This window comes from Rattus norvegicus, chromosome 12, assembly GCF_036323735.1.
Source record: "Rattus norvegicus strain BN/NHsdMcwi chromosome 12, GRCr8, whole genome shotgun sequence".
NCBI classification, from domain to species: Eukaryota; Metazoa; Chordata; class Mammalia; order Rodentia; family Muridae; genus Rattus; species Rattus norvegicus.
The window spans coordinates 41786620-41810175 of NC_086030.1; the positions used below are offsets into that span (position 1 = coordinate 41786620).

The following is a 23556-nucleotide window of genomic DNA, read 5'->3' on the forward strand; positions in this document are numbered from 1 at the left end:
CAGCAAAGCCACCGTTCACCAGCGGTCCTCCTCATTTTTCTTCTCTGGCTGAGGCTTTCCTCCTCTCTCTCTTTCTCTCTCTCTCTCCTCCCCTTTCAACCTCTCTTTCTTTCTTTTCTTCCTTCCTTCCTTCCTTTTTAAAAAGAGAAAGCGAGAAATAGGATTCCACAATGCCTCGGCTCGCAGGGAGGGGTAGTACCACGATCTCCGTTCCTTGTCTCATCCCCTCCCCCTCTTAATTCAAAGAGGTGATGGTTGGGTGGGGGTCCGGAGGGCTTCTAGGGTGTGCTTGGAATCTCGACCCTCCAGAATATTGACTTTGGTCCCGAGAAACTGTGCAGGCGCGTGCCGAAGCTCTGAGGGGTGGTGATGCGAGTTGCCTGGTGGGTGCAAACTCAAGAGAAGACTCTTGTGGCTTACCCAGGCGGCGTCCGGGGCTTGGTGGCAGGGGTCAACTCGGCCCCTCGGCCTTACCATACGGCCGCTTCGTTGAGCTCAGGATTGGGGTGCGACAGGGGTCCGCTGTAGCCGCTGGTGCCGCTCATGGGGAAGGGCGGGCTGGGCCCGCCGCTGAACACCTCTCCCGGCATGGGGTGCAGCGCTCCGGGCAAGCCTGGCTCCGGACTGGGCGTGTCCGGGTGCGAGATCATGTCGGTGAACCTAGGGTTGTCCGCGCCGTGAGGCCCAGCCAGCGGTGGTTCCAGCGCGCCAAGCGGCGTCGAGCCAGGTCCCGATGCTGCCAAGAAGCTTGAGTCGGCCGGAGACTGTGCCTGCGACGGCGGGCCGTGCGCGAAGAAATCGTAGTTGCCTCCCGGAGCGTAGTAGTCGCTTTGGTAGTCTGCCGGAGGGACAAGGGAGAAGAGATGGCGTGAGGACAGACTGCCAGGGCCGACAGGGACCTAGGGGACAACGCGAAGGGGACTCGAGAACTCGAAGGCCAGGGCGTCCAGATAGGGCTGTTGGTACAGATGTGCGGGAGAACATACGACTGACCCTAGGTTAGACCGAAACATAATGTGGCTCTGAGAAGAAGCCTGGCATCTTGAAGATGGAAGGGCCATGGGTAAGGCTGGGAAGTAACAGAGAAATACGGAAAGGCCGCGGTACTGGGAGAGACACAGAAGCCACCAGGAGTCTGAGCACTGAGGGGCACAGGCAGCGAGGGAGGGAGACTGAGGAATCGCTGGCTCCCAAAGACGCAGAAAGGAGAGGCGCAAAGTTAAAGGAAGTCTGAGAGAGAGATGGAGAGATGAGTCAGAGACAGATCCGCAGAGACACGGGGTTGGCGGGGAGGTAGTAGAGACTAGCCCCAGACGTGTCACCACCGTACTCCGAACAGCTAAGTCCACGCAGAGGCGAAGGCGAAAGTGGAAGAAGAGGGAGACAAACGAACAAACAAGCCGCGGTAAGGGTGCAAGGTGAAAGAAAGACTGTGTGGATAAGAAGACAGATGAGCCCAGAGATTGAGACAGTAGACTGGGAGGACTAGGAAGGTTTTAGGCTGGGTGGCTGCAAGGCTCGGAAAGGAGCGCAGGGAACAAGCGGCTGGCGCAGCGCAAAACACTAAAGAGGTTCAGACCCGAGTTGCGGCCCCAGCAGGAGAAGCAGGGCCCGGCAGCCGCCAGAGCTCATGAAGAGGCGGGCAGGAGGCCTGGGCCCGGGGCGCGCAAAGAGCGCAGAGCCAGGAACAGCCTCGGTGTCTTCTCCGGCTCCTCTCCTAGTCTTGCCTAGAACTGAGAAAGCCAAGCTCAGTGACATCGAGGGGGCCCGAGGTCAGGACCAGTTGCGGGGTTTCTGTGGGGGTAAAGCCTCCTGAGTCCTGCTAGAACGCCCAGGTTATTATGAAGCATCTGGGAACAGAGACATTTGGAAGAGTTGACCCAAATAAACGCACATTCATACCACAAACTCAGGGATGCAGGACTCACAGGTCGGGTGCTCAAACCATCACAAGAAATTGCTTCTGTGAGCACCCTCTGGCCTCCCTCTCGATCACAGCTTCCTGAACCTCCAGATCGGCCCCTCCAAGATTGGGGTGCAGGACCCCACCAAAAGGAGCGCCTAACAGCCTGTTGAAGGGACAACCCGCTTTGTAGAGCAGGGGGAAAACCGGCGACCCCAAGGCCAGGGTCTTGTCTGAAAACCCACACCCTTTGCTCAGTTCCGGGGTCCGAGTTCACAGGCCGGTTCTGGATGTCACCGTCAACCCGTCCCCCTCCCTTTTTTCTTTACGGAAAGCAATCTTGAGGCATCCAAATCGGGATTGGGAGGAGGGTTGTCTGGAGACTTTTCTGGAGGTAGTTTAGGTAACAGCAAAAACGGTGGCCAGTTACTTTTTGAAAAACCTCAAATTCCATTCTGCCCGAAAGTGAGGAAGGTTGAGAGAGACGAATTTGGAGGCCCTCAAAAGAACGGAAAGGAAGCGCGCTAAGCAGGGAAGGCCGCGGCCCTAGAGCCGTGCGCGCCGCCTCCGCCCATATGGCGGCCGGGCCGGAGGTAATTGGAACAAACGCTGTCTGAAAAGGGCACAAAAGCCGCAGCTGGGGCTTTGTCCGAGCTCCCACGGGGAGCCGCGGGCCCCGCCACCCGGCCCCTTTCTCGCCCGCCGACGGCCGCCGCCACCACCAGGATCTCCCAGTGCGGATTAGGCGGGGCTGCCGGGCTGGGGGTTGGGGTCCCGTGCCCCCATCCCATTTTCGGAGCAAAAGGGGGTTCTGGTGTTCTGTCCCCCAACCTATCCCGCAGGTCTGCCGAGAAGGTGGGGTCGGCAGGATCAGTGCAGGGTTGGCTAGTCTCCCTGAAACCTTGATTAACTACTGAGGTTGGGGCGGGGGTTTCCAGGCTGGTACCGCCCCCACTATCTCCGGGGCTTCGGGTTGAGATTTTTTGTGCAGAGGCGAAACTAGGTGGAAAGATTACACACCCTAGGGCACGCCCATCACCTCACAGTTCCGGCTCCCCAATCTGGGCCCCCACTACCACATTAAAATCACCGTTCCACGTTTTGCCAGCAATTTTCAGGAACCTCGGCCTGGTCTACAGATTAACTTTCCAGACTTCAGCATATGGAGGTCCGGCCTGGGGTCCTATTACTTTCGCTACCCGGCTTTGCCTGGCTTCACCGCCTCTCCACCCCAGCATTGTTACTGAATCCACCTTTTAAAGGGAATTGCTTTTTGCCTCCGACACTGGGTTTGGAGCCCCCTAGCAGGCCAGCGGCTCAGTGGCGTTGGCTAGACACTCCCAAAGTCTCCACAGAGTGGAAGGCTTGGGGGTCCAAAGAAATGCAACTCCCCACAGAGGCCGCAGAGTAGCCGGGGACTGAGGCAGGGAAGGGTAGCCGGGCAGTCCCCCTCCTTCCTCAGAGAGCTGGTCACACCAAGGAGCTGAGAGGAAGATGGGGTGCTGGGATGAGACACAAGTCCCAAGGAACAAGAGGAGACAGGGGCTGAGGAAGCAGGGTTTAGTCTATTAACAACTTCCTCAGTGCAAACCAGCCTGTCACTCTCCCCAGACTTAAAGATGAGTTCGGAGCATCAGCGCCCCCCCTTCGTTCCCCCAATCTAGACCAATCCATTTGGAACCCAGGGCGTCTGTCACAGAGCAGAATTGCTGCCTTTGAAGCAAGCTGCGAGCAGGCAGGCTCCCCTCTCCCCCGTGTCAAGCCGGTGGGGTTCCAGTCTTCTTCAGGCTCACCAATGCTACAGGCTAGGAATAGTGCAAGTTAGGCAATGAGGCGGTGCTTGGCGTTTGCCAGCCGTGCCCCCCCCTCCCATAGGACCTGAGAAATGTGCCTCTCCTGAAGGGAGTGGAAGGTACCTTGTGTACTTGTCTGTAATCCTACCTCAAGCTGACTCCGGTCTCATTGCGGGGGGGGGGGGAGAGAGAGAGAGAGAGAGAGAGAGAGAGAGAGAGAGAGAGAGACCCCATGGGTGGGTCCTGTGTGGGTGTGCGTACCTGTGGGTTAGTAGCCTGTGCTAATTAGTCTGTCGAGGAATGGCTTTGTGTATATCCTGCGTGGGTGGGGAAAAATAAGGGCTGCCCTACCGTGGCCCCAAACTCCAGGAAGCCCAGAAGAGTTGTGCGCCCGGGCAAGTAGCAAAGCGTTCCTAGGTGCCCCTTACCTCCATAATAAGTATATGGGGTAGACCCCAACATCTCAGACTCGTCCAAGCGGCCGCCCAGGGGACGCATGCGCCGCGGACTCCGGAAGAAGGCGTGTCTCCGGGCGCCCAGAGCGCTCAGCTGTTTCATGCGGCGTTCTTTGGACCTTCGGTTCTGAAACCACACCTGGGGCGAAGGAAGGGACAGTGAGACTTCACTGCCATTCCTGACCTCCCTCTTCTCCTGCTGGGGCTAGCCCTGCTGGGTCCTAGCGCCTCGGGCACACTACAACTCCCCCCCAAGCGAGGGCTGGGCCGGATTAGCTCAGGAGGGGCGGAGAGGGGCTTCGCGAACCAGCCAAGGGTGAAGGATTTCGTGGACCCGTGGGGTGACTCATAAAGACCCCGGCTTCCTGGTCCTCGGTTTGCCCGAGGCCAGACGGCTTTATAAAGGCCTCCTGCCCTGCCAGAACCTCGCCCTCCGCTGAGGAGCCAAGCTCCAGCCGATTGTCGCTTTGCCAGCGCTTAGGCATGAGGACTTCTCCCTTTTCTATGCTTGAAGAGGAAGGGTCCCGAAGGCCAGAGAGGCTTAAGCCATTAGCTAGTTAGGGTGGGGCGAGGAGGTGAACGGAATTCAGAGATGTCTGGCGACCTTGTTCAAAATTCACGTCGTTAGGACAGGGGGACTGGATCAAATCTTTTGGCTAAAAATTCCCCGCCTCCAAAGGGTGCCCAGATGGCCCCCAACCTCGGGTGCGCGACTGTCTCTACGCAAGCCGAGACGTTTACAGGCTACGCTGCCCAACGGGAGGTACGCCTGCTGGTCTGGAGGGCTGGCCCGTCGGTCGTACCTGAATGACCCTCATGTTGAGGCCGGTCTCTTGTGCCAGCTGTTCGCGGATGTGGCGCGTGGGCTTGGGCGTGGCTGCGAAGGCTGCCTTGAGCGTCTCCAGCTGCTTGGCCTTGATGGTAGTGCGCGGGCCGCGCCGTTTGGTGCCGGAGTTCTGTTCCTCATTCTCGTTGTTAGCGGTCTCCTTGTCCGATGAGGTCGAGTTGTCGGTCTCTTTGGGGTCGTCCTGTAACGGATCTTGGAGGTCCGGAGACAAACTGCGGTCCGTACAGGATGACACTGCGGGGTGGATGGATTGGGGACAGGACAGCAGGGTCAGCGCGATCTGTCTCCAATTCAGAAACCGGTCCCTGAGGACCAGGCTTTCTGCCTTGGTCGCTGAGTTCCCTCCCAAATCAGGGAGCACCCCTCCCCAGGACTCAGCGCCCGCCCTCTCTCTTCAGCCCGGGTTTGGTTTGAAAGGACCTTCTCAAGTCCGCAGCTCCCTGGAAACGGGGCACACCCTCTGAAGGACCCTTTCTTCAGGAGTGTAAGCAAAGAAGGGTACACACTGTCCCCTCTCACCGCCCACGGCCCCGTTTCTCTTTCCACTAAATAGCTATGAGCCCACCGGTCCTTCTAGAATTTGCCGGGACATTAAATGACACTGACGGGCCGTTCTAAGTTGGGTTGGTGGGGGGCTCCAGAAGATGAGCCTGGCTCGGGTTTCCCCTGTAGAACCAGCTCCTGTCTCCCCATCCCTGAAGCCCCCTAGCAAATGAATCCCGGGCCTAAATTATACCAGATTAGCCCCAGTCCAGGGCAGGCGCGGGGTAGCGGTTGAGAGTGGCAGTTGGAACCGGATCGATCGAGGGAAGCAAGGGGAAGAAGCAGAGGCCTGCATACCTGAGTTGAGGCTTCCCTCTTTGAGACTAGAGGAGCTTAAGTAGTCGTCCTTGCACACAAACTTGTTCTCGTCGATCACGTAGAGTTCTTCTCCGGTGGACAGCTGCTTGTTGCACACCATGCAGGTGAAGCAGTTGAGGTGGAAGACTTTGCTCCGGGCCTTGCGCACCAGGTCGCTGGGAGAGATACCTTGCGCACAGCCGGCGCACTTTGTGCCAAAGCGCCTGTGGATACAAGGCTCCTGTCAGTGTGAGGTGGGGACATGGTGTCCAGGTCCTCTTCAGTGCTGACCTCTTCCAACCCCATCTGGCTTCCCAGGCACCCGTATTTCTGTATTGGTCCAATAGAAGCTCAGTTCTCATCTCTCGGGTCAGGGCTGGTTTGGGGTGAGGTGGCCCTGCGTTTAGTGTGTTGATTTGGGCTATATAGGGTTGTGATGGCTGAGAGTTCAACCCTGAGTGCAGACAGGGTTTAGGGGGTCCTAAGATGCCCTCCTTTCCCTCAGGTTCCTACCAAGTCTGCTTTAGTTGTTTCAGGAGCCTACAAAGGGTTTTAAGCCCCCGTGGAATAGGTTTTCAGTATTTTTAGCTTTGCCTCCTGGATTGGGGTGTGTGTGTCTCAGATGGGACCACTATGTCTGTCTACTTTCCTGCCTGCCTGCCTGCCTGCCTGTCTTTAGCAGCAATGTGGAGAGTCTGAGTAGAAAGGCCAGAACCTTCCTCTTGTTTTCTAGGGTTACCTGAGAGAACTGCTAGATCCCCTAGCTATCAGGAGCTGGGGACAGAAGACTCTCAGAAGAGTACATTCTGGAAACAGGAAGTCAGTTTCTACACACACACACACACACACACACACACACACACACCCTCCTCCCCCATCTCTGGCTCTGGCAGGCAGCAGAACGGGAACAGAAGCAAAGCTGATCTTAGGTCCTGCCCAGCCAAGCCCTGGGATCATTCTAAAGCCCTCTTTCCCTTGCCTCTGAACAAATCCTCTTTCTTCCTTCGGCTCTGGAAGAAAGTACCCCCCCCCCATGAGCACACAATGGGTGGTGCAGAACCTAAAGGAAGGGGTACAGGTTATGTGGCAAGGAAGAAAAGGGCTCAGAGCCCTGGGGGACCCCTTCGGCCACTCACACCCATGTCTCTAAACAGAGTGAATTTGGGTGACATTGATGTAGTGAGAGCATTAGAAACCATAAGTCACTTTTGGCCTTATCCGGCAGCATAATTGGCTATATACACCTTATCAAAAATCATTAGGTACTTTGCAAGCATGCCACATTAGGGGCGCCAGGGCCTCTGGGGCCGGGGAGTTTACACGTGTAAAGGCGAGGCTGACATTTTCTCCTATTCAAATTCCCAAGTGCCCGGCCACTGGGGCAGGCGGCTGCCTTTCTCCTCTGCCGAGCTAATCACGCCCCCTCAGTGCCTGGAATTCAGACTCACAAAGCCAGTCTGGGTGCCGGGTGGAAGTAAGAAGAAAGCGCAGCTACCCCAAAACCCCACGCGTTTCTAGGCTACCCCTTAGCATTTCCCATTTTGGGAAACTGAGGCCCACAGAGACACTGGGTCCTGCCTGGCCTGCCTGAGGAGCCAATATGGACTTGGGAAGGGAGAACAGAGCAGATCTCAAAACAGATCTGCTGATTCTCAGCTTCCACTTCTTCAGTGCCTTTCCAACTAGGGAGAAAATTAATCAGGGGCGAGGGTGGGGGTGGCAAAGGGAAGGTTCTCGTCCTCCATCTCCAGAAGATCCCTTCTTAGCTAGGGTACTTTGGGAGTGGGAAGTTTCTGTTTGTCCTCAGATTACCCTCTGGGCTTAGGATCTCTGTTTGGAACAAGAAGCTCTCAGCTGCTCTGAACTCCTGGCACGCCTTTGGGATCTGGAAAGGAGAGTCTTGAAGCTTCTGTCCTGGGGACTCAGGTGTGGGGAAGGGGCCCAGAGCAAGTTGCTCAGCTTCTGGCCTTTGCCATCTGGCCGGTCTCTGCTGCTGCCCGGCAGACCCAAGGTGAGGGGGCCAAACAGCGTCCTCTTTCCTCCTATCAGCCTCAGCATCCCACAGACAAGAGGACAGGGCTTGAGGAGGGCAGAGGCCTATCTGCCCACCCACCTCCCAAGCTGGAGTGGGTCTCTTGGTCCCTTAATTCCCAAGGAGCCAGGGCGGAGCTCAGGCCAGCCAGTGGTAGGCAGCAGGGCGCGGCGGGGCCTCTTACCTGAAGAAGTCGTTTTTACAGTACAGCTTGCCCTCCCGGGAGAAACACTTCTCCGAGAGGTTGGTTTTGCACTCGCAGCATTGAACACATTTGATATGCCACGCGCGGTCCAGCACGTTCAGCAGAAAGCGGTCGAGGATGGGCCGCTCACAGCCGGCACAGTGCACCATCATAGCCGCGCGCCCCGGCGGCTCGGGCCGCCTCGTCCTCCTTGGGGCCCCTGGGCCCTTAGGGCCTCTCGGTCCCCGCTGCTGTGGCTCTCAGCCCCCCTGGTCTGTGGTCTTCGGTAGGGTCGAGTCCGATACAGATCAACCAAGACTTCTCGGGGTCAAGTCCTCCGACGCTCTCCGGCCTGGCACTGCACTGCCCAGAGTGGCGTGGAGGGCGGCGGCGGTCACAGCCTCATGTCACGGGTCGCGTCTGGGCGCTCGCTCCAGCTTCGAGCAGGTGTCCTCGGCGGCTGCTGGCTTCGGCACTGGCGAGCGGCTTTCCCGGTTGGCGGAGGCGCCGGCACTTTCCCCCACTTTCAAGCGGTCCCGATCCTCATCTTTGTCTGGCCGCCGCCTAATTCGCGCATCCTTATTCAGATTTGGTGACGTGGTGCGGCACGTAGGGGGCCGGGCGGCCAATGGGCGCGCCGTGGCCATAGCAACCTCTTAAATTTATAGCATATCTAAATTGGCTACAGCGTTGCGGTCAGGACAGAGCAAAAAAAACAAGACATCAGTATTGCCGAGTATTTGCTAGTACCTGGTTCCCAAGCTAAGTAAGTATTTACCTTCTAGTTTGGGCCTGGAGGGGTGGGGGCGCGATCTGAAAACCAGGGCTCTTTTTCTCTCTCTCCACAAATATTTTTGGGGGCAGGGTTCCAAGGCCTAGTCAGGGAGGGACCTCCCACCAGGTTTGCTACCCTCGCAACCTGTAGAAGTTGCCTAGGCGGGGAGTGCGCCGTGGTCCCCTTGCTTCCGAACCCGCCCAGCTACCTCTTGCTTTAGACCGCGGCTCGCTCGGGCTCTGAGCATAGGTGCTGGGAGACCCCGCATTTTTTCCCGCTGTGGTTTCTTTTGTCACTCACGGGGCTAGGGCCCAGCAGGGCTTTTCTCACCAAGAGACTGAAGGCGGGAAGCTAGGGTAGTTATGTGTCTCCGCTCTCCATCCCCAGCCAGGTTGACTCAGGGATGTCACTTGGCCTGTTCTGGGAATCCCGAACGTCATTTCTAATTGACCAGCTCCCCCAGTACTGGGGGAGGTGTGGAGAAAGGGGTGGTCTACCTCGGAGGGGTGTTCCTGGCAGGTAGAAAAGAGGCGGCTCACTACGTCTGTCCCTGCCACATGGTCCGTATTCCAGGTCAGGCTGGCAGGAACCGTGGTGAGTGGGTCACTCTGCAAAGCGAGGGAAGCTGGCCAAGGCCGGGCGCCATAGCACTCCAGGACCCGGAGATGCTCTAAGTTCTGGCCCCCTCCTAGAGCCAAAGGCAGCTTTGCGGGTGTGTGGGTGCCAGCATGTGCGGAGGGGTCCGTGGGCCTGGAGGGAAGAAAAGGGTTCAGGCCTTGTTTCTGCAAGGCCAGCCAGGCCACCACCACTTGCTCCGTGAGAGTGTTTCTGGTTATTTGCTTACTGCTGGGAAGAGCGCTGATGGTGTGGGGCTGGGGCCATAGAGTTGTGCCAAGGCTTGGCTATGAATGTTTGTTTGGGCGTTTTTACTGAGTTTGTTAGTAAATATCCACGGCTTGAAAACTATCATTTCATTTTATTTATAGTGTGTTCGCGATCCAACCCTGGGACGTGGAGGGATTTTTTTGTTTTTTGTTTTCCTTTTCCTTTTTCTTTTGGCGTGTAAAATTTCCTATTTATAATTTCCCGTGGTCCTGCTAGGGTTGTGTGTTAAAAATGTGCATTAATTTTTTTTTGTCGATCTGTCTATGTGTCTACTTACGTGGGCCGTCTGAGTGTGAGAGGAAATGCTTGTTTGTGAAAGAGTGCAGAACAAGCGTGTAAACGCCTCACATGTATGTGCTTACCTTGACATGAAGGTGTATTTTAATGTCTGAGTGTGTGTGTGTGTGTGTGTGTGTGTAAACATGTATGTTCCCACTAGAGACCCTATGTGTGCTGGGCTGTGTGATTCTGGGCACAGAATTTTGTAGATGTGTGTGCGTGTGTGCTTGTGTGTGTGTTTGAGTGTGTGTGCTTGTGTGTGTGTGTGTGTGTGTGTGTGTACTCGCGAGTGCGTTTGCATGTTTGGACAGTAAGTTTTTATGTAGTGGAGGAAATGTTTGTGTATCAGTAACAGGGATTCTCTTCATGGTTTAGGGGGAAAGAGACTCATCAGCTGAGCCTTTGGGAAAGTGTTCCCCCAACTTGGATAGCTTCTCTTTTGTCAGGGAGACTGGCAGCTGCAGTGTACTGTAGTATAGTAACCAGGACCAAGCAGACTGGATCGCACAGGCCTCCTAGGTTTGTGGAGAGAAATTCTGGAAGCCTCCAAAGGAAGCTTGGTGGCAGTACCCAGCCTGTTTGCCTGGGGCAAGACTCCTTGAGAGCCGACTGGATGCAAAAGAGATTCAGAAGGGCCCACAGAAGACTGGAGCCACGTAGGCTGCCAGCTGAGGCGAGCCCACTGCCCGCCTTTGTCTCTTGGAGGTTCTCCCCCATCTCCCTGATTCTCCTGGAGTGCTTCTCTCTTTAGCTCAGTGGCTCCTGTTTTCCTGTTCCTCTGGCCCCAATCCTACTTCTCCCTCTTTCTCTATTTCCCTCTCTCCTGTGCTCCCCTTCTCTTTCTGCCTTTTTGCCCAATTTAGAGTCTGGCATCCACGAAAACACTTCAAAGGCTTCGTCCCATTACTCGTTGCTGCTGAGACAGATATGTGGAGAAAACTCATACCCTGATGCTATCTATACCCAACCTCCTCCTCCTCCTCCTCCTCCTCCTCCTCCTCCTCCTCCTCCTCCTCCTCCTCCTCCTCCTCCTGCTGCTGCTGCTGCTGCTGCTGCTGCTGCTGCTCCTCCTCCTCCTCCTCCTCCTCCTTGGCACCCACACCTCACCCCATTTATGGCCACACACTCCCTCAAGTCACCACAAGGACTCTCAGGTGCCAGGCTCCTCCTGTGTCCCCAGCCAGAGGTCTGTCCACCCAGCCCTGCTCGAGTCTCCACTCTTGGACAAACCCATCAGCCCATTTCTTCTGGAATGTCCCTGAATGTCAACGTGCAGTCACACTTCGGCAACTGAATGCCAAGCCAGGGAGAGTAACTACCCTGGGGGTCCTCTAGCCTGGCTGTGGCTGTGGGTGGGCCACCTGGGGCTGAGCTGCCAAGGGTTGTAGCATATGAGGGTTGGTTGGGCTTATAGAAGGCCCACAAGGGCTCAAAGGACTTGGCTAGTCAAGGCCCTTCAGAGTCACCTGGGTGCCTCACCGATTCATACCATCCAGCAACATTTACAGACCCCCCCAACCCCGCCCCAGTGCCAGCGTGGCAGCCACAGCAGCCTCCTCCACATCACCATAGTTCTCGGAAAAATAGCAGACCAGCTATTTTATATATTATCCCGCCCCAACGGCCCAGACAGATGGCCACCCGGCAGTGAAATTCCCTCCTATATGTAACTAATAAACGCTTGTGTCTTAACAGGGTGATGCGCCAAGACTCAATGTCACTTATACAAGATGTTGATGGAATTTACTATATAAAAAAAATCTCCCTTCTAGAGTAAAGAGTATCAACATTACAGCTCGACAGACGGTGCGGGGATAAATGAAACAGACAAAAGACAAACAAGATAATAATCTGTTTCCAATCACTTAAGCCCTGTAGAGTTAGTAAAATGTTGCTTGCATATTCCCCCTTGAGTTCGGTAATTAATTACTGGCGAAGAGACGCACACCTCCCGGCTGGAGTGGGAGTTTCGAGGCCCGGAGAGCTTGGGCGTGGGGGGGAGGTGTCTTTCTCCCGGTCTCCAGCTGGGGACACTGGACAGCGGTGGAGGAAAGGAGGTGCCTCTTGCGCCGGCCGAGAAGGACGTTTTGCTCGTCGCACCTCTACTACTCTTCCCGTGCCTCTGAGATTCTAAAGCCAACGAGAAAGGGGCCATCTCCGACTGCCTGAGTCCTTCTAAGTCTTCTTAAGTCTCTGATCCATCAGAATGGCCTGATTTTTTTTTTTTTTTTTTTTTTTTGAGAAGGAGCAAGCTGGAGGCAGGGTGGGGGTGGGTGGGGGGAGAAGGGGTAATCCAGGAGGTTCGCTCCGCTCCTGCCCTTTTTCTCCCGGAAGCATCTCAGGTGTCGCGGCAGCCGGTCCTCTCCCGACCTCGATCATTACCCCCCCATCACGTATCCTCATCTCCCCCCACTCCCCCACCAAGAGCCAGCGAAGCTTTAACATTAAACAAACGCAGCGAGCGCCTGGGAGCTGCGCTCTCGGCCGGGTCTGTGCGGCAGCGGCGGCGGCGTTACAAATTGTAAATTTAAATTGCTCTCCGGATTCATTACTTCCCCTCTTTGATTTCAGCCAGCCGTGAAAAATTATACTGGTGTACCACTGAGAAACTGCTTTGCCGCAAAGAGCCTGCGCCTAATCACTGGCTTTCCCCCTCCGACAAGAGTGTAATTATTTTGTTTTGGGTGTAAATATAGGCGGCCCCGCGCACAGACACTCAGCATCCCGTCGCGCACGGCCCGCCGCCCAGAGGCATAGGCCCGGGGTAGGAGCGGGCGTGGAGGCCAGGCCGGAGCGAAGCGCCCGCCTGGTACTTCAGGACGACCCTGTCTCCAGTCTCTGCCATAGGAGCTACCAACCTTGGGTTTCCAAGCCCAGCCGGTGCACTCTGGTGCTGTTCTGTGTGGGTCAAGATACAGACAGGGTCAGACCCAGAAAAGTGAGGTGGGGTGCGAGTGGATGAGAATTCTTCGGCTCCCGCAGGACCCATAGACCTGAATGGAGTCCGGAGAATAGGTCCAAGTAGGGACAGTGTCCTGATCTAAGAGGGACACGGGTGACGGAACTGGGAAGTCTGATGTGCCCTACCAGCGCAACACTGTGGACTACTGGGTTTCCAGAGCATCTTTGCAGGGCTCTAGGTCCTTCTGTACCGCGAACACTTCGGAATTAACCGGTTTTTAAACTGTGCGGCGGGGCGGGGGGCGTCCTGGGACATTTCCAAACCCGGAGGGATTTCATCCCCGCCCCCTCTTCCGTTCTTCCTCCTTTCTGGGGAGAGCCCTCCGAGGGTTGGGAGATAGACCAGTAAGACCGTTTCCGGAGACATAGCGGAGGAGCGCTAAGCCTGAAAAACATCTGGTCAAATATCTGAGCCTCACAGATCTGAGCCTCCTGTCCAGACTGCTCGGTAGCAAGATGGGGGGATGTCAACAAAGAGGGGAACGGGGACGGGACCGGGAGGAACGGCCACAGCCCTAGGTTACCAGATAGGAAGGCAGCTAGGAAGTTGGACTCTGTTTTGGTAACGCTAAGCCCCAGAGATACCAAGCACGCAGGGCAGGGAAGGACTCCCCCCCCTTACCTTCCCCAGAGGACTCACCCTTAGACTCTTGGGACCCCACTACCACCAACAATCTACATCTCGTCCTTGGGCTGTAAGACACCCGTTCCTAGGGCAGAGTTCAGGTTCCACGGAAGCCGGAACCTGGCTTGATCCCTCTCAGCAAGAAGGGGACTTGGAAGAGATCAGGCGAAGCCCCCAACCCCAACCCCCCATTTGTAAACCAAACTGACATTTTGCTTAGAGGGGAAATCCCCACACTTAGGGTCGTCGTTGGACTCCAGGTTGATGGTTTCCTTGTACCCGCCAGGGTTGAGAGTTAAGCGTAGCTAAGAATCTTGTCTTCTCTTATCGGGGGAACAAGGCTGGATGTTGCTTGGTGGGGCCCAAGCCCAAGTCTGGGACCTCTCTGGTTCCATAGCACGTAGAATCCATCTACTGGGCCCTGGGAGAGGCTTCTCTGAAGTCTAAAGGGGAGGGAGGAGCAGTTGGCCTGTGTTGCACCTCCAAAAGAAGAGTCCTTGGCACACCTAATAATGCTTTTGAGTTTTGGTTTTGGTACTAGTTTGTTCTCTCTCTCTCTCTCTCTCTCTCTCTCTCTCTCTCTCTCTCTCTGTCTCTCTCTCTCTCCTCTCTCCTCTCTCTCTCTCTCTCTCTCCTCTCTCTCTCTCCTCTCTCTCTCTCTCCTCTCTCTCTCTCCTCTCTCTCTCTCTCTCTCTCTCTCTCTCTCTCTCTCTCCTCTCTGTCTCTCTCTCTGTTTCTCTCTCTCTCTCTCTCTCTCTCTCTCTCTCTCTCTCTCTCTCTCTCTCTCTCTCCCACCCTTCTCTCCCACCCCTCCTCCCACCCCTCTACTTTCCACCTTCTTTTTGTTAACCTAATTTGGGTTGCTTTAGAATTGGCCCGACTTTGGCAGCTCTGAGTGTGAGTGCGTGCGTGCGTGTGTTTGTGCTTGCGGCGCGCGCACGCGTGTGTGTATTTCTCAGTTGCTAATGATTGTGTGTTGATAGAGTAATGCGGTGGCCTCATTAGCCTTTGTTTAGAAGGTGTTAAAAGGGAGATCCGCCTCGGAAAGCGGCGGTTTACACAGCAGCGCGGCTGAACCCCGAGCCACACAGCGGGCAGGGGGAGGAGGACCCGCGCCCACCCCCTAGGGATGGGGGAGGGGGCGAGGAGGCGACCCCGGCTCCGGCCTCCCAAGGCGGGTGTGTTTACCCCCGCTGAGCGCCCTCCGCTCGGTGGGGACCCCAGCGGGGAACAGCGCTGGCTCCAAAACTCCTGGGAGCTGCTCAGCGGGGCTCCGAGGCCTTTCCCAGGTTTCTTGGTCAGGATGGGGGGTAGGGGGTTGGCATAAGGCTGTTTCAAAATAAGAGGGAAAATGAAGGATTTTTTTTTTTTGAGGGTCGAGAGTGAGGTATTTTATTTTAAAAGCGACTCAGACTAGGCGGGGGCCATACAGAGTCTCTGGGTCGGTGTGTCCTCAGCAATCTTCATGCCCACGACACAGATACCCCGAGCTTTAAGGGATCGGCTGAGAATATCACCCCATCCCCCACCCCCATCCCCTCGCTAACTTGTTCTCAGATAGCTTTTTGAGACCTTCATTTTGAAAGTTTCCCCCGACCTACCTATCTTTCCTAAGACTCCACTGGGAACGAATTTGGGAGAATAAAGCTGTAGCTGACTGCCCTACTTCTGCTTGGCAGGTGTGAGTAACTTTGTTGACCGGGGGGGGGGGGGCTAGAGGGGTGCCGGTGCTCGTTTGTGTTGAGGCTGCAGAAACAAGCGTCCCCGCAGTTGGCATTTTCTACCTTATCCCTCCCTCGCTCTGCAAAATGCTAGGTTTGTGGCTGAGCCGATTTGAGAAGAAATCCCATTTTATCCTGGGTCATACGAAAAGACTTGGGGGGAAAATATTTTCAGCAGGCTCAGTGGGTGCCCTTGTTGAACTCGGAACTAGACCCCTTTCCCGACGAAAAGGGAGAGAGAACGCTGCCGTGTTCTTGCGAGGGAGACCGATTGGCGTTCATTGTGAGACTCTTCAATCGAATTTTTCTTTATTCGTGGAGTTTCTTGCATTCGTGTGTGTGCGGGGGTGGGGGAGGCTTTCTCTTCTTTCTGGTTTCTTTGCATTCTGGTTTTCTCTACCTTGGATTTGACATTGCCCATCTTGGGTTGAGAGTCAGCTAGTCTGCGTATCCTAGCTTGGTAAACATGTATCTGCCAGGAGTTGGAAATTATAATTTTCTTCCTTTTTTCTGTATGTGTGTCTCATGTTGATTTTTCTTTATTTTCCCCCCCTTTTGAAAGTCAAGGCATTGACAAGGGACAGGCTATAGGAGGCTGTAGAAAGAATTGAAAACCCAAGCTGAACTCTTCTCGGCCACTCAGAACCCCTAATTCTCTCTCTAATCTATCTTGTAGTTAGACGTGAGATTGAGCGGGAAACTGAGTTAAAACCAGTTCCCTAGATGCTGTGGGATGAGACCAGGATCAAATTCGGAAGACACGGGAAGACTGAAAAGCCTATATAGCTCGCTCTCCCATCTCTTTTCCCCCTCCCTTTCTCCCTCTCTTCCTCTCTTTGTCTCCCCTGCAGGTCTGTCAGTGGAGGCAGGGGTATGCCAGTGGTGGCAGCCAGGCTCTGTATGGACGTGGGAGTTAGAAACCAGACAAAGACAGGAGCTGTCCGCGGTGCTGAAGCCGCGCAGAAGGACTCCTGTAACTGCCCTGCCCTCTCAGAGCCTCCGGCCTTTTAATCCCATCTTTGCTCAGGGTTTTCCCCTGTGTTCATTTCACTTTTGGGAGGGCTTCTTCTTCGAATCGATGTCTTTAATGGAGGTCTTTCTATTTGTCTGTCTGTCTATCTATCTATCTATCTATCTATCATCTATCTCCTATTCATTCATCTTGAAGAATAAATCAGCTGATTAAAAGCAATTTCTTCTTTCCACTCCAAATACAGGACACAAGAAAGGTTTCTTTTAATTACACTCACAATAGCTCCAAGCAGTTCATCACCCTCCACTCCCAGCAAAGAAGTGGAAGTGTGTATTTAAAACAATAAAACCCAAACACAATGAATACCAGGAATCTGCCCTTGCATTTATTCTGGGGAAGAGGCACAGGGTTTAGTTTTAAAATGTTAATTTGGGGGATACTTTATCATCACAGGAGCTAGGGAGACTTCATGTGGAGGGGTGCAGACCAAGACTCCTACCCTGTGAAGAAGTGGGGCTTATGTGGGCGCGGTGGCGGGGGGAGAAGCCAACTTAACCCTTACAGACGTGCTAAGGTCTGCTGCCAAACACCCTCCAGAGTTTTTGTTTAATTTATTATTTAAAATTTTTGTTAATGTTCATTGGTGATTTGTCTGCATGTGTGTCTGCATGAGGGTGTTAAAAGCTCTGGAGAGGGGGTTACAGACAGGCGTGAGCCATCATGTGGATGCTGGGAATTGAACCAGGGTCCTCTGGAAGAACAGTGCTCTGCAGCCTCCCTGTTCAGAGTTATTAAGGAGACCATTCTTAGGGACTATTTGGGCACAAAAGGATTAACCAGTACTTTCATTTTCTAGACACTCCAGGTGCCATGTAGGTATCTGGCATAGCACATGACTAGGCAGCCAGTCCTCTCTATGTGGCAACACGTCTGAATAGGAAATTGAACCTCCTCCCTCAACATATTCCATCCTGGGGACCAAACCGTCCTGCCAATGCATAGGGATTTGAATACTTGCCCTCCCTTGTCTCAGAGAAACACCACATTCCTGAGCACCCTAATGTTACCCTTCATCTGGTCTCCACAATACCTCCAAGACTCCTTATTGCGGGGTGTCCATCAGGTTCATGGGTTCACTTCACAGGGAGTAGGGTTCAGAAGGATCAGAACTCTCAAAGTAGAACAGTTTGCAATTAAGACTGCATTGTGGCCTGGGACAAATAGCACTTCAATTCTTCTAGATCCTAGCAGTTATCTTCTTATTTCAATCCCTATAGGATTTGTCATTAAGACCATTAAATCTCGAAGAATACACAACCTTGTGGTATCGGGACAGTTGCCCTTTGCCCTTGGCTGGCTAAGAATAAAAAGAACAAGGGTATAGTTATAGTGTGTTTGAGAGAGAGAGAGAGAGAGAGAGAGAGAGAGAGAGAGAGAATGTGTGTGAGTGGGTGAGAGTGTGTGTGTGGCATATAGTGTATGTGGGTGTGTATGTGTGAGTGTGAATGTGTGTATATTGTGTGTAAGAGTGTGTGTATGGTATATGAGTGTGTGTGAGTGTGAATATGTGTATATGGTGTGTGTGTGTGATAGCCTAGTCTTTACTATAGCCTGAAGAGAGATAGATGTTGATCTTGTCCCCATGTTACCCACAAGGAAACCAAGTCCCAGAGATGCTGATGAATACCGCCGTTATACAACCAAGTTCTCTGCTTATTACCCTGCCCATGAATGTGCCTGGAGGACCCGTATTGTCTTGGGGACTTCACCGAGTATTTATGACGCTATTTCTTCATTAGCATGGTCTCTTTGGCTTCCTGGACTGTTGTGGGGTGCGGCCTGGACTTCCGAAGTCGGTGTAGCTAAGTACTAACTTTGAAAACAAGACACAAACGTGGTGAGAAGCCAGCCGCATCCTCCCTGCCAGGCTTGGGTGGGTGTTTGACAGGTTGGAATGAACAGTCTCTTAGAGCTCCAGCTTGGAGTCATCTTTAATTCTTCTTTCTCTCCTGCCTTGGCTCCAATGCATCAGCAAGTTGGGCTCACTGTGTCCCCAGACTATCTCCCCTTCCCTTTCCTTGGTCATGCTGGTTCCAGCCAGCACCACCCAGCCTGTTTTATGGTGGTAGCCTTCTAACTGGACTCTCCTAACTCCCCTCCCCTCTCTTCTATCCTCTATACAATGTCTGAGGTTATATATATATATATATTTTTTTTTTTTGGTTCTTTTTTTCGGAGCTGGGGACCGAACCCAGGGCCTTGCACTTCCTAGGTAAGTGCTCTACCACTGAGCTAAATCCCCAGCCCCCTGAGGTTATATTTTAAAACCATACATTAAAGCTTGTCATTCCGCCTCTGACCCTCCAACAACTCCTCACTGCGTCTAGAATAAAATCCATACTTCCCACCCTGCTGTGCGGGGCCTTTTGTGAGGGCTCCTGTCTCTCACTCCTAAGGTGCCCCCCTTCCCATCTCTGCACCAGCCACATCAGCTCCCCTGCTGTGTCTCACACAGACTAGTTTTCTCACCTCAGGACCTTCGCACTTGGCTGGCCCCTTCTGCCCTCAAATCCTTGCAGTGTTGTCCCTGCCTTTGTCATTCAGCTCAATCATCAATCCATCCATCCAGTCTCCCCCAGCCAGTTTATTAGAGCTGGCCCACCCCCAGCCACTTTCTACCTATTTTTTCTCTTTGTTGCTTTTATCAATATGTATGGTTATAATGTATGTTATATTTAGCTGCATATTATGTATCTTCCTTATAATACCAGCTCCACGAGGCCAGGGAGAGTGTGCTTGTCTTGTTCGTTGTTGGATTTCCTATGCGTGATTCAGTACCTGCAGTACAGCTGTTCAATACGTGCCTGATAACTGGATACGTAATGGACAAACCCATAGAGAGGGGTAAGAGCTTCAGAAAGCGAGTGGGTATGGATGGGTAGATCTGAGCGGGGACTGGTTGTAGACATTGCCCATTTTCTTGGGTCTGTGGTGAAACAGCTGGCTGGGTGGGATCCCAGGTTGGGAAAGTGATGACAGAATAGATTCCTCAGGATCCCAAGAGGCTGCTCGCCAGATGGGATCAAACCAGAGATTCATGCATCTGTGGCTTACTTTTTTTTTGTTAGAGTTGGGGTTCTCAAATCTTTTTTGGTTATAGGTAGGAGCGTGATGATGGGTGAGACTGCCCTTGAAGAAAACATCGACACTAGACACTTCAAAGCTATGGTTCTCAACCTGTGGGTCGCGACCCTCTGGGGTTTGCATATCAGATATTCTGCGTGTCAGATATCTACGTTGTGATTCATAACCATAACAGCAAAATAATTTTATGGTTGGGAGGTGGGGTCACCACAAGGTGAGGAGCTGTATTATTAAAGAGTTCCGGCATTAGGAAGGTTGAGAACCACTCCTTTAGGGGAACACTTCTGCGCTCAGTTTTCATTAGCTGGGTGTAGGATCATGTAGAAGTCCAGACATAGGATCTGTGCCCTGGTTATAGACTCTGGTGTTCTCTTACCAGCCCTGTGACACAGGTGAGCCCCCTTAGCCTTTCTGTATCTCGGGCTCTGCACCTGTGGTATGGAGACAAGAGAGTATCTACCTCACGGAGTGGTCATTAGACTCTGTGACACACTTCAGTTCTGCCATAGTCTTAAATAGGAACGGAGAAGGGAGGCAGAGTACCAGGGCAGCAGGCAGAGGGAGGTAAACAGGAGGCTCAGGTTTAATGACCGGTCTCCTTTGCCCCTCTGTGTCTTTTATTTGTGGAGGACGAGGAGGAGCAGTGGCTGTGGGGAGGAATCTGTCCCCTCATTTATCCAATGGGACAGAAACTATGGCTGCCTCACAGGGTTGTGTGGGAGCCTTGGGGAGATGCCACGTGAGGACTGGAAAGTGCGATGCACGCCAGATGGATTGCTTTGTGTGTTCTGTGTCAGTGTGTATGAACATGCACGTGCATGCGTGGGTGGGTGTATGTGTGCATGTGTGTGGGGGCCAGGCATCAGTGCCGGGTGTCTTCCTGAGTCACATTGTGCTTTATTTTGTTTTGAGACAGGATCTCTCACTGAAGCTGCAGCTCCCTGATTCCACCAGACTGTCTGGTCAGCAGTCACCAGGAGTTGTGCATATCTGTATCTGCCGGGAAGTTCACTGATGCCTTGAATAACTAATTAATTAATTAGTTTGTTTGTTTTTACAAACAACTCAGATTTTCATGCCCATACGCCAAGCACGTTCCTAACTGAGCTGTCTCCAAGCTCTCGGAGTTTGTGGGTATTTTCAGGAGATGCCTTCCTTCTCCAGAAAGAGTGGAACAGGCACAGATGAATTCAGTCTGCTGAGTCTGGAAAAGAGGAAAGAGGAGAAAGGCTGCCTTTTTTCTAGAATGTTCCCCGTGAGCTATGCGCATGTACCATGAAGGCTTACTTGGACCCAGAGCTGAGGATGACCTAACTGGGGTTTCCTTTGGCTCAATGTGGCCTCTTTTGCTCCACAAAGCAGCCTTCTTTTAACAAAATAAAAATGTTCTACAAGGACGTGTCTCCATCTCTTGCCTGTTGTCCAAAACAAACCATGGTGATGCAGGGTCCCAACCCTGAGGTAGGCTGGGCTGGATGTGGGGGCATGGCTTATGCAGGCTAATGAGATGCATGCAAAGCAAAAACACCTACTGTGTGCAAAGGACTGTTCTAGAAGTGGCAGATGTTGCTATGAACAGCCACTGTCCCCTATACCCCAAGTGCTCAGAGTCTGACAAGAGAACCCACACACCAGCATAAATTTCCACACATGAGCCACGTGTCAATTTGCTTCTAGCTTGACATTGCTTGTTTTATTAAGATGTTGACCCACTATGTAGCCCAGGCTGGCTTTGAAGTTTGGGAGTCTCCTGACTCAGGACCCCAAACTGTGAGGACTACAAACATGTGCCACCATACTAAGTAATGGTTTTATTTTATATTTATTTTTGAGGCATAGCGCCATATAGCTCAGGGTGTCCCTAAACATGGCTGAGGATGATTTGAACTTCTGATTCTCTTTCTTCACTCTCCTCAGTACTGGGATTACAGTTGTGAACCTCATGCCTGGACATCAGACTCAAGTCTTTGTGTACGCCGGGCTCTCTCTCTCTCTCTCTCTCTCTCTCTCTCTCTCTCTCTCTCTCTCTCTCCTCTCCAGAGACATACCCTCAGCTCCCATTATTATTTTCTAACTTTATTTCCTTACCCTTTTGGAAGTTCTGGGGATCAGTTCTGCAAGTCACTGAGCCTCAAGCTCAGCTTTCTGCTGGACACTGTGGGTATCAGAAGAGGAAGAGATCTGGACTCCTCCCCCTGGCTCTTCCCTTCACCAACCCCAACCTGCTCTGTATTTGCATCCCCTTGCTGCTCCCTTTATCAGAAAACATGCTAAGCCTAGTGCTGGATCTCTCCAAGGCTCACATTGTTTAGAAACCAAGTGGGGAGGGGACCCATAATAATAAAAGAAACTCCTAACTCCACATCGATGAGGACGGAGGGCAGATCCCGCAGTGCCTGGCACCAGGTGAGTGTCCCCTTAGGGATGGATGACAAATGGCAAGTCTGAATAAATAGTAAGAAATGCACCAGAGGCATCTGGAGTCAGTGTCTGGTCTGCACGGAGCAGAAACATTGACGATTTCTGCACTGGGACCGAGCCCTTAGGAATAAAAAAAACAAGGGTGATGGTCCTTCAGTGTGAGGAGGGATGACCCCCGAGCCCCTGGACCAATGCCTGTATCGAACCTGTGGTGGTAGAGGCCAGGATCCATCCATTGGCCAGGTCAGGGCACTGAGGGATTAGTTGGGTAGAGGGCAGGATCACTTCCAGCTCCTCCCACTTTCCTGGGAGCCAATGGGGAGCTCTCGGGTCTTCTACACAATATCCGCTTGTTACTCTGCTTCTATTTTATTGTTAAAAACAAAACAAAACAAACAAACAAACAAACAAACAAAAACAAAAAACCAAAATAAACCAAAAACCGTTATTCTTCTTTTTTCTTTTTGGTCTCACTGTATAAACCTTGGCTAGCCTCGAACTCACAGAGATTACCCCTGTTTCTGCCCCCTGAGTGCTGGGATTAAAGCCATGAACCACCAAGCCTGACATGTTTGAAAACATACATTTTTTTAGGTTTATTTATTTTATTTTGTGTGTATGAATGCTCGCCCGTTCTATTTATGTATACCGTGAGCATGCCTAGTACCCAGGCAGGCCAGAAGAGGGCACGGGATCCCCTGAAACTGGTGTAACTGATGGTTGGGAGCCATGTTGTGAGGCTGGGAACTGAACCTGGATCTTCTACAAGAACAATAAATGTGGTTAACCCCAGAGCTGTTCCCAAGCCTCCATACCCAGCCTTTAAAAAAAAAAAAGCCTGGAGAGGTGGTCAGGGGGTTCAGAGCACTTGCTGCTTACACAGACTTGGGTTCAATAACCAGCATCCACATTAGGTGATTCATAACTTCAAAATGTCACATGAGCACACACACATGTCCACACAAATAAAATATAGACAAGTCTTGAGAGAGAGACAGACAGACAGAGAGACAGAGATGGAGAAAGACAGGGAGACAGAGACCAAGAGACAGAGACCAAGAAGGACAGAGACAGACAGAGAGATGCTGAGGGACAGGGAGACAGAGAGAGACAGAGACAGAGAGAGACAGAGAAACAGAGAGAGAGAGACAGAGAGACAGAGATGGAGAAAGACAGGGAGACAGAGACCGAGAGACAGAGACCGAGAAGGACAGAGACAGACAGAGAGATGCTGAGGGACAGGGAGACAGAGAGAGACAGAGACAGAGAGAGACAGAGAAACAGAGAGAGAGAGACAGAGAGACAGAGATGGAGAAAGACAGGGAGACAGAGACCGAGAGACAGAGACCAAGAAGGACAGAGACAGACAGAGAGATGCTGAGGGACAGGGAGACAGAGAGAGACAGAGACAGAGAGAGACAGAGAAACAGAGAGAGAGAGACAGAGAGACAGAGATGGAGAAAGACAGGGAGACAGAGACCGAGAGACAGAGACCGAGAAGGACAGAGACAGACAGAGAGATGCTGAGAGACAGGGAGACAGAGAGAGACAGAGACAGAGAGAGACAGAGAAACAGAGAGAGAGAGACAGAGAGACAGAGATGGAGAAAGACAGGGAGACAGAGACCGAGAGACAGAGACCGAGAAGGACAGAGACAGACAGAGAGATGCTGAGAGACAGGGAGACAGAGAGAGACAGAGAGAGAGAGACAGAGAAGG

The 23556-nt window shown here is 52.9% G+C and overlaps 1 protein-coding gene and 1 long non-coding RNA gene across 2 annotated transcripts; one reads left to right on the forward strand and one right to left on the reverse strand.

Annotated features, from left to right (window-relative positions):
* Positions 1–126: 126 nt before the first annotated feature.
* On the reverse strand, positions 127–8564 carry Lhx5 (LIM homeobox 5). The gene is made up of 5 exons (NM_139036.2): positions 8055–8564; positions 5839–6062; positions 4955–5232; positions 4125–4290; positions 127–838 (listed from the first exon to the last, which is right to left on the reverse strand). Exons 1-5 carry the CDS (start codon positions 8225–8227, stop codon positions 471–473), a joined length of 1209 nt encoding a protein of 402 aa, NP_620605.1. The 5' UTR covers positions 8228–8564; the 3' UTR covers positions 127–470.
* On the forward strand, positions 5968–20814 carry LOC120095980 (uncharacterized). Its single transcript, XR_010056530.1, has 5 exons — positions 5968–6092; positions 6572–8820; positions 18512–18545; positions 19045–19177; positions 20334–20814. It is a non-coding gene; the product is annotated as an uncharacterized LOC120095980 (long non-coding RNA).
* The last annotated feature ends 2742 nt before the right edge of the window (positions 20815–23556 follow it).